This window comes from Orycteropus afer, unplaced genomic scaffold (assembly GCF_000298275.1).
Source record: "Orycteropus afer afer isolate SDZICR_OR568_19922 unplaced genomic scaffold, OryAfe1.0 scaffold00053, whole genome shotgun sequence".
In the NCBI taxonomy this organism is placed as follows: Eukaryota; Metazoa; Chordata; class Mammalia; order Tubulidentata; family Orycteropodidae; genus Orycteropus; species Orycteropus afer.
The window spans coordinates 10,341,140-10,351,943 of record NW_006921640.1 but is presented as its reverse complement, the minus strand read 5'-3'; the positions used below and the strand labels follow the sequence as shown (position 1 = coordinate 10,351,943).

Sequence of the window (10,804 nt, the reverse complement as noted above, 5' to 3'; positions counted from 1 at the left end):
CTTCTTGACGAGGAGACACCCATTGTTGCATCTAGATGGCAGCTTGCTAGCTTTTAAGATCCCAGTCGCTACTCGCCAAAGTAGGAGGTGGAATAATGTTTTGTATAGTATGTTATGCCAATTGAGCTTGATGTCCCCTGCGACTATGGTCCCAAGCCCGCAGGATCAACTACTCAGTCGCTCTGGGTAGCTGGCTGTGACCAAGCAATGTGGGTCAAGATTCTTAACTTAGAGGTAGGGTGCTGTTCATACACTCTGAAATCATGCAAAATTTTGTGTGTACTTTAGTATGTGCAATTTTTTAGGAGAGAAAATAAAGCAGAAAGTTCAGAAAGTTCAAAAAGATTAAGAACCTGGGACCTAGACAATAGAAGAGGCAAAGAAAACATTCCAAAATCAAGCTGGATTTTTAAAAGTACTAAAGAGAAAATTATAAAATGCAGTGCTCATAGATTATAGATAAAATACAATTTTAAAATAATTTCTAGAGAAGTTTTTAAAAATTTAAGGTATATAACAACAAACAAACAAAGAAAAACCCAAACTCACTGCCATCGAGTTGGTTCTGACTCTTGCCAACCCCCACTGAAACTTAGTGATTGCTCCATCTTCCTTCCACAGACTGGCTGGTGTGTTTGAACTGCTAGCCTTCTGGTTAGCCGTCAGATGCCTTAGGCAGTGTGCCACAAGACCTCCTTTTAGGGTGTATAGTGTTCCTAATATATAAAGTGAAGGAATCTTGGTGATGCAATGGTTAAGCTCAGCTGCTAACCAAAAGGTCAGCAGTTCAGACCCACCAGCCACTCCACGGGAGAAAGATGAGGCAGTCTGCTTACATAAAGATTTGCAGCCTTGGAAATCTTATGTGCCAGTTCTACTCTGCCCTGTAGGGTTGCTGAGTCAGAATCAATTCAGTGTCAACAGATTTAGTATATAAAGTCAGATTATTAAATTCTTAATAGTGGACTTCTGTACACCAGAAGGTGACTCTTCCATTACAGAAAGGAAAGGTTTATTGTTTAAAATGCATATATGATAGGTGTTTTCTAATTTGGCTGAAAGTTGTACTAGAAAACTGGTAGTAATGATTTAATTGCTTCATCTTAATGCCCAATTCTATAACTTACACTTTTTTCTTAGTAAAATGTCTCTTGTGTCAGAAACCAAAGGGAAAAGCCCTACTATTTTATTTGAACTTGACTGTGAAGTTAACATCAACTTTGAGTGTACCATGATTGATTTTAGTCATGCATGGAAGTTACAAGAAGAGCTGTACATATTGAAGGCGTACTGCACATAGTGTTTCTGATATAAATGTGCTCTATTAGCAAGTTTTTATTTGAATTTATGAATTAATAACAGGATTCTACCTGAAATAATTTTTACATTTTAAATAGTTCACTATTTTAGCAATATCTGCCTTGATTTTTTTTTATAGGTCACCTCTGGGTTTACATACATAAATTTATCAAAAGTATAACCAGAAATATAATTACTAAATATTTAGTGATGCCAACATAGAATGTTTCACAAATTGCTAGCTTCTTTTCATTTACACATGTAATGAGATGTTAGTAAACTACTCAAAGCGCACTGCTGTTTAGTCAATTCCAACTCATAGCCACCCCTCTTTGGGTTTCCGAGGTGGTATCTCTACGGAAGTAGATTGCCCAGCCTTCCTTCTGAGGAGTGGCTGGTGGGTTTGAACCACCAGCCTTCTGGTTAGCAGTAAAAGCCTTAGGCACTATGCCACCAGTGTGCTTACTACTAGCATTATTTATTATATTCCTTTTTGCTAAAACAGTTTCATTTGATTTATTCTGGAAAGAATGCTAAGTTCTGAAACCAATGAGTTGGGAAAGAAAAACTAACGACTTGTTTTTGTTTCAATCATACAGCAGATATAATTTCTACAGTAGAATTTAATCATTCTGGAGAATTGCTAGCAACAGGAGATAAAGGTGGTAGAGTCGTCATCTTTCAGCAGGAGCAGGAGGTAAGAGTTTAAAGTTTAATATCTAAATTTCAGTTTGATCTAGGCATTGGAACTTATATTGCACTGGAGAATCTCATTTACACCAGAAGATGTTGACATATTTTTAAAGAAGTGTCTGTTTATCAAGTATAATATCTAATGTAGAGATAGCTCTGGTTTTCTTAGCCTTATGGTTGTACGTGTGTGTGTGTGTGTGTTTTTATTTAAAAATATGAAACTTTAATTGTAAAAATACTTGGCTAGGGAAGGTTTGGGAAGTGGTTGAATAATTCAGGATTATAACATGCTTTTTGAAGCCTTAGCCCTCAGTTGTAATTTTTCTCTTAAAACTCCTTAAAGCAAAGTTGTTTTGACTGCTTTTCAATGCTTAGTTTACTTTGTGTAATTGGGGGTGGGAGGCTAGTTTAAAGTAAATGCTCAATTGTTGTCAGTTCATACTAATGGTGTTTTTTTAATTATTTTAAAATAAAAGCTTAAATGATGGTTGCATGTATATGCATGTAATGTAATTTATAAGCTGAATTCCAGCTTTTAAATTGGAGTTGATTTGAAAATGATTTCCCTTTCTCCTTGAAGAAAGCAATTTCTCATTGCAGAATCTGTAATTAAAGTGGGTTTTTGTTTTGTATTTTTGATATAATTTAGGCACACTTCTAAATACAAATGGCAAGATTTCTCACTGAAATTTTGTGCTACACAAAGTCTGTAATACTAGATTTTCCCTTATTCTAGCCCTCTATATTATAGATCACAGTTAAATCTTTAAAATTACAGGTATCCCCTGCTTTTTGAAAGTTCACTTTACACCACTTTGTTTTTACAAAAGACCTACATTAGTACCTGTTTTCACTCACCAGAAGAAATCTGAGGAGGATTTTCAGTTTTGTGGAAAAAAGACAGAACAGTGAACTAGCTGTCAGTGTTTGTTTTTCAGCTGAGATGTTACAGAGGCAGCGCATACCCCCTGAGCAGCGAGAATGGTATTGCCAAGCTCCTTCCCGGAGAAATCTTATCAGCATCAAGCCGCCATAGTTTTGAACTGTATCTGTGAACACTATATGTTAGTGTTAATTTAGGTTTTATGTGGTATTTGGTATGATTTGGTAGGCTATTTTGGGGGTCTGGAAGCTAAAAAAAAATTTTTGCTGTACAAATTAATGGTAATTTCTTCTTCAAAGACTTTACGCTGTTGTGGCTTACTAAAGGTTTCACAGGAACACTACTTTTGGATACTAGGGGAAATCTGTATTTGTTTTGAAACATCCTGTCCCTGTCTATCTATGATACATTTTTAAAGAGTTAAAATATGGATAAATTGCAGGGTTTACAAATCCTAACAGTTAGGTTTTTTAAAGTTAGGTTTTAAAGGATTGTGAAATTCCTTAAATAAGCAAAAGAATCTAGTAATAATACTACTACTTTGCACTTCTATAGCGCCTTTGACCTGAGGATCTCAAAGTGCTTTAGAAACACTAATGAATTAATCCTCACAACACCTCAGTGAGGTAGGTAATTTAATTTTACAAGAAATGATTAATAGTATCTGATTAGAAGGTGCACAAACACTAAACATGTCTCCTTTTATTGTATTTTTATTTTTTTGCTTGGAAGGAATTAAGAAAATAAGACTGAAGTTTTTCTTGAGAAAAAATAGTCTTGTGGGCCAGAGGGGCTAGTTCAGTTTTCCCTTCTGTTTTCAGTTAGCTAAAAACTTGAACATAAGAGTATTGATATATGAGGCATTGGAATGAGACCTTACAGATTTTTCCAGTTTCTCTCTCTTTACAAATAAGAAAATCAAGATATAAAGAGGTCACTTCATTTCTTAGTGTCAGAACTAGCAACCAGAACCTAGAACTTCTGACATGGGCTCTTTTTGATGTTCTTTGCCACCTACCTATTATATCACCAAAATGTTAAAATTTTTTGTTACTCAGAATTAGAGCAAGCTTTTTCAATATACATTATGTACCCTTGAAATTATTTTTTATTGAAAGTAAACAGCTACTATACACCTAAAGGTGTTTAGAGGGAAAATTTTTTTTATTAATTTTGCTTATTAAACAATTCCATCTTAATTATACTAGCTTATGTTAAGGATTTCAGAGAGTCTTCATTTTTTATGAGTGCATTGTTGTTTTAAAATATTAATTGTCAGTTATAAGCTGATTTGGTAATGTTTTTCTTGAGAATAAGGTCATTTTTACTGTCTATAGGTTAAAAAAATGGCTAGTATTTTAGAAAAACAGGGAAATGTTTGCTTTAATATGGGTTCAGTAGACGTACTCAAAGTTAGTTTAGTATTTTCCTAAAAGCTTTTAGTAATATGTTGAATTGAAAGCCTAGCATGTAGTTAGTGGAATTTCTCCAAGATTATACTTGTGTTAATAAATAAGATTTAAAATTTGTTTTAAATAATAATCATTTCCTATGATTCTTTTTTGAAATTCCACTGAAGAATTTAAAGAGCTAATATTTCAAATGCAGAATCTTGCAAAAAGAAAGGAACACGATGACACGTTTTTAGTAAAACCTCTGGTAGAGAAAAAGAACTCCCCTTTTGACAGATCTGTCATTCTTAATTTAAGAATTCAAGGAAGAGAGAATTCATTATCTAGAACCTCAGTAGCAAGTCTTGAAAATTACCAGTGTAAATATCAGTATTTTTTAAGGATAGATTAACAGTAGTGGTGGTGATGATTGACCTTTCCCTCTGAAATATGATTTTAATAATAAAAATTTTGTGTGTTTTACCTTTATTTTGTATATTTTTACAGTATGCCTTATACTGTATATATCTGTCTTGAGGATCTGTGTCATAAACATATGCCTACTCTTCGCTTACTGACTGTCTCATTATCTGGCATTTTGCTTTTATGACAGTAGTAAAAAAAAAAAAAAAAAAAACTATCCAGCTGCTTTGCGTTGTTGTTGTTGTTATATGCCGTGGAGTCAGGCCTGACTCATAGTGACCCCTCCTTGGGTTTCTGAGGCAATATCACTATGGAAGTAGATTGCCCAGCCTTCCTTCTGAGGAGTGGCTGGTGGGTTTGAACCACCAGCCTTCTGGTCAGCAGTCAAGTTCCTTAGGCACTACACTACTAGAGCTCCTGCTTTGTGCGTTAGCAAAGCCTAAAGTCTGGCAGTAACAAACACCAACGTGCTAGGCAAGGTTAATACTGGCTGTGTTGGTTAAGGTTATGTGCCAATTTGGCTGGGTCATTATTCTCAGTGGTTTGAAAGTTATGTAATGATGTAATTTGGAAGTTATATAATGATGCAATCATCCTCCATTTTGTGATTTTTTTAATGCAGCCATCCTCCATTTTCACGTAATGCCTATTTTCACAAACAACCTGGGTTTGGAACCCAGTCATGTTGGGGAGTAAGGAGTATGGTATGTGTACCTTACACCTAGAGGTGTCTTTATTTCATTAACTAACATACTTGGATTAGTTCTTAAGAATTTATCTCTGTGCACAGGTAAAAGGATTAGAATTTGGCAACTGGAAAACTTAGAGATAGTTTTTTCCTCATTTTCAGAAAGAATAAATTGATGTAACTATGTTATATTGCTTGGTTTAGTAGCAAAGCTCTAGAAATAGAATTTGGGTCTCTAAATTTCAGTCCAGTTTCTTCCTAAAAGCCAAGACTGTTTTGCAAACACTGTTTTGTGCATTGGTGCTTATTCATTGTGTATTTCTTGGTCTCTGATTGCCATGAGTTGGAATCGACTTGATGTTAACTGGTAGTATAATGCTACTAGCTTTGTTTGCAAAACTATCATTTGAACTATTGTGATTTTATCCCCTTACTCAGTGGCAGAGTTTCTTGCTAAACTTCACTTTATTGGGGACCCATTCTTTTTATTGTCCTTAATTAATTAAGAAACAAAAGATTAGATGATAGTAGCAGTGAATTTGACACATAAAACATTGATGACTTCAACCTCTCCTGTCTTACTTCTTTTACTCTTCAGAAGTTTTACGTCCCCTTCCTGTCCTCCTGTCCTCATGTTGCCTATTCCCATTCAAAACGTAGGAACCAAGCAGTCATTTATAGGGTTTTAATATATTTCAGACTGATAAGTCTTCTTACATTTTTTAAGTGTCATTTAATAGTGTATATATATATATATATTTATGATTAGTATGTTTGTATAAGTTTTCTGTTACAAAGAATGTTTAAGCTAAATAAAAAGCAGGTCATATAAGGAAATTGATGCACAAAGAGGTAAAATGATTTCCCTCAGGCATCAGGGCCATCACATGGTTAGAACTCAGTATTCTGATATATCTGAAGTGTTCTTTACACCATGTCCTGAAATAGGTGGCCCACCTTCCTACTTAACTATCACAGCTTACATTAGCTTTGGACAAAAATGTAGATGATGGAATGTATTATTTTTATTGATTTTTGTGTGTTATATGGTAGATTCATAAAATTTTAGAGCTAAAATTCACAGGGTTTTATAGGGGCTGTTAATATTTTTTTGTGCCTATAGATTACTTTTTTTGTGTGCTATAGATTCTTTAGGAGCTCTGGTAGCGTAGTGCCTAAGGCACTTGACTGCTAACAGAAGGTTGGCGGTTCAAACCCACCAGCCACTCCTTGGAAGGAAGGTTGGGCAATCTACTTCCATAGTGATATCACCTTGGAAACCCAAGGAAGGGTCGCTATGATTCGGTCCAACTCAACGGCACATAACAACAACAACAACATAGATTCTTTTGATAGCCTGGTAAATCCTGTATGCTTCTCAAAATGTTTTAAATGCAGAAAATAAAATACATACGATTTGCCGACCTTGGGACCTATAGTGGACTTGAATTTATGGCCTGCCATGTGATTTGGTAACATCAGGACTATGCCATTTTATTTGTTGACCTTGGGCTTTCTAGCTTCAGTGAGCCAGGAGCAAGAAGCAGAGCTGAAGCCCAAGATTGAAGGGCTTTCACATATCCCCTAGAGGCTGGCACTTCGAAGTTGGACTTCAAACCTCCAAATTGTAAGATTAAACTCCTGTTTGATAAGATCATCCCATTTGTGGTATATTTCCTGTCAGAGTGGCACTAGGTAACCAGAACCGAATATGGTACTGAGAGAGTGGGGTGCTGCTCTGACAGATACCTAAAATGTGGGAACAGGAGTGGAGTGCATCCTTGACCCAAGACACTGGCAGAGAGACCCTGATATGTGGCATGAGAGATAGCAGGAACAGAGCTGGCAGGACCAGAGCTGAGAGCACCAGCATGAGACAGCGACAGCCTTACCAGCCCATGGAGGAGAACGCTTGATGCCTTTGGTTAGGCGGCTTCCTGATGGAGTGGGTTGCCTTCATGTGATAATTGGTAGAAAAGACAAGCATGAAATTGAGTAGCAGGTTGGCTGGCCCACGGAGCAAGAAAGCTGAATGCTTTGGGGGCAGGAAGATTTCCGGCAGAGTGGGTTGCCTTCGGCATTAATTGGTAGAAGCGGAGAGACCAAGGAAATGGGAAGCAGAGCTGCCTTAGCCTCAAAGGGTAGGACCATGCCTTTAGGGGTGGAACCACCACAGCCCCATAAGTTTCAAAAAGCCAGACTTTCACTAACTTGGTTATGGAGTAAGGGCCTGCTCATTCATATGAGCTAGTAGGATGGAGTCATAGCCACTGCCCCAGACTGAGGGGGCAGGGCTGCCATGCTCAAGAGGGAGAGGATGGGGCCTGTCATGCCAAGGGGGTGAGGTCGCCACTTAGAGGAACTAGGGTACTGGAGCCACCCAGTGAGAGAGATCTGTACAGATGCCACCCAATGAAGAACTGTACAGGTGCCAAGTTGACAAGGAGTGGAATTGTGGTAGTTCAGTTTGTGTGTCAGCTTGGTTAGGTCTGGTTGAGTGGCTGGGCAGCTGAATGTAGTATTCCCCATGAAACTGGTAATCCACTCCATGGTGGAATCTACTGTGAGCAGCTGAGTCGCTGCCTTAGGGATGTGGTCTGTTTCCTGTATTTAAGGAGAAGCCTTGGGGAATGGTCTCTAGCTTATGGCACACTTGAACCCTACATGTAGCTGTATTGTTGTTCAACAGTCTGCCATGCTCTGACGACCTTAGGACTTACAGTGGACTTGAATTAATGCCCTGCCATGTGGTTTGGTAACATCAGGACTGTGCCATTTTATTTGTCAACGTTGGCCAAAGCAGCTAGTAGCTGCCTGAGTGAAGAGATGCCTCTAGCTTCAGTGGGCCAGGAGCAAGAGGCAGAGCTGAAGTCCAAGGTCGCGGGGCTTTCACACAGCCCCTAAAGCCTGGCACTTTGAACCTGGGCTTAAAGCCTCCAAATTGTGAGAGAATAAACTGTTTCTTAAAGGCATCTTGTTCGTGGTATATTCTTGTCAGAGCGGCACTAGGTAACCAGAACACAGTTAAAAAGGAAGCTAATTATATTGGCTAGACTTAGTCTTTCGTACTTTGGTCATTTTTATCAGGAGGGACCAGTCTCTGGATAAGGATGGCATGCTTGGTATAGTTAGAGGATCAGCAAGAAAAGGGGAAGCGCTTCAGTGAGATGGATTGCGGTGGCTGCAGTTTTGGGCCCAAGCATAACAAAAATTGTGAGGATGGTGCAGGACCAGGCAGTGTTTTCATGTGTTGTACATAGGCTCACTGTGAGTCAAAACTGACTCATTGACACCTAGGAACAACAGTTGTATTGAAATATATTTATCAAAATATTTGAAACATTTTGAAATATTACTCAACATATCATTGAGTAATATGTGTTTTCAATTTATAACACCTAGGACGTGATATAAAAATACACCATTTCTATAGTGACAGAGTCACAGGTTCTGCTAATACTATGGTTTATTGCCTACATCCATAATTGAAGGAAATGGTAAATATCTGTTAGGAGGTTAGTGAAAATAAAGACATAAACTTTTTTCCCATTCAAGTTCTCTTCATGCATCCTCAGATGGTGGGTGGTCCATGTGCCACAAATTAATAAACTCTGGTAATGCAGCTCCTTTTACTGACAAAGAAACTGTACACCAGGTTTTACTAATCCAAAGTTACACAACTTATAGGGAGGTAAACCCTCACACTAGAGTTCACATGTCCTGATTCCCAGCCCATAAGTCTTTCCATTATGACTTGAATATAGTAATAACAGTTTCAGTGCCAAGCTGCCTGTCAAATATCTTAATTTATCACAAAATTTATAAATAAATTGAGACTTAGAAAAGTAAATTTTCCAAGGCCACACAGGATAAATGCTAAGTCCATTTGAATTTAGATGAATATCCACAATACTGAATGTTAACAAATTAAAAAAAAAAAAAAAATCCCGTATAACGTAGAGTCTAATTGTTGTTAACCACATAGAAAAATCAGTGTTGTTACTTTATAGCCATACCTAATGAGGAAAATCCTTGATTCTCAGTCTTTTTTTAATAGCAGTTATTAACAAGACATACTTTCTGGTTGGTGTTACGAGAGGAAAAAATTGGAAAGAGTTTGGATGGAGAGTTGAAAGACCAGCATTCTGGTACTCATTGTGTTCCTTCACGAATTTGTGTAGCTTTCCTTTCTTCAGTCATCTATTTAAGATTTTTATCCAAGAAGATATAATCTGAGAAGTTTGACTATGTGAAGATAATGAGCATCAGGATTGGAAGAAGACTCATTAACACCTGCAGTATGCAGATGAACAATTTTGCCTGCTGAAAGCAAAGAGGACTTGAGATATTTACTGATGCATATCAAAGATTACAGCCTTCAACAACATGATAAATGAGGAAAAGATTGAAGTTGTAGTCAAACGATGGGTTGCATTGGGCACATGTGCTGCAAGAGACCTCTTGAAAGTGTTGCAGAGATATCACCTGGAAGACTAAGTTGCACCTGACCCAAGGCATAGATATTTTTAATCACCGCATACGCATGTGAAAGCTGGACAGTTATTAAGGAGGATGGAAGAAGAATTGATGCATTTTTGAATTACGGTATTGGTGAAGATTATTAAATGTAGTAACAGTGGACTGCCAGAAGAAGGAACAAATCTGTCTCAGAAGAAATACAGCCAGAATGCTCCTTAGAAATGAGACTGGTGAGACTTGTCTCATATACTTGGGACATATTATCAGGATGTCCCTAGAGAAGGACATCATGCTTGATAAAATAGAAAGTCTGAGAAAAAAAGGAAGACCCTCAACAAAATTGATTCATAACAATGTGCTGAAGCGTAGCAGTGATTGTGGGGATGGCAGGAATGGGCAGTGTTTTGTTGTAAATAAGGTTACTGTGATTTGGAACTGAGTCAGTGGCAACTAACTACAAATACTTAATTATCTACTACTCTTGTTGATGTCTATCTCCTTAAAAACCAGTTACCATCGAGTGCACTGCAACCCATGGCAACCCCATGTGTGCCAGACTAGAACTGTGCTCTGCAGGGTTTTCAGTGGCTGATTGGTTGGCCAGCTAGCCTTTCTTTTGAGGTGCCTCTGGGTAGATGCAAACCCTCCAGCCTTTTGATTAGCAGTGAGTGCTGTAACCATTTGCACCAACCAGGGACAACTGTACCTCAATACAATACACTTTTCAGGAGTAAATGTAGAACAAAAGTGTCTTTGCTGGTTGCTAAACATATCAGTATGAATGTCACTAAGGAGCTTGTTAGACAAGATGTTGTTGTTGTTGTTGTTAAGTGCCGTCGAGTCGTTTCCGACTCATAGCGACCTCATGCACAGCAGAACGAAACACTGCCCGATCCCGCACCAGCCCCACAATCCCTGCTATACTTGAGCCCATCATCGCAGCCACTG

At 37.8% G+C, this 10,804-nt stretch overlaps 1 protein-coding gene across 1 annotated transcript in view; it reads left to right on the top strand.

Moving 5' to 3' along the window:
• Window positions 1–10,804, top strand: part of PPP2R2A (protein phosphatase 2 regulatory subunit Balpha) — a 104,287-nt gene that overhangs the window by 53,480 nt on the left and 40,003 nt on the right. Inside the window, exon 3 of the mRNA XM_007938751.2 lies at window positions 1,899–1,996. Within this exon, the coding sequence (XP_007936942.1) occupies window positions 1,899–1,996 (98 nt within the window). The remainder of the gene's footprint in view (window positions 1–1,898; window positions 1,997–10,804) is intronic.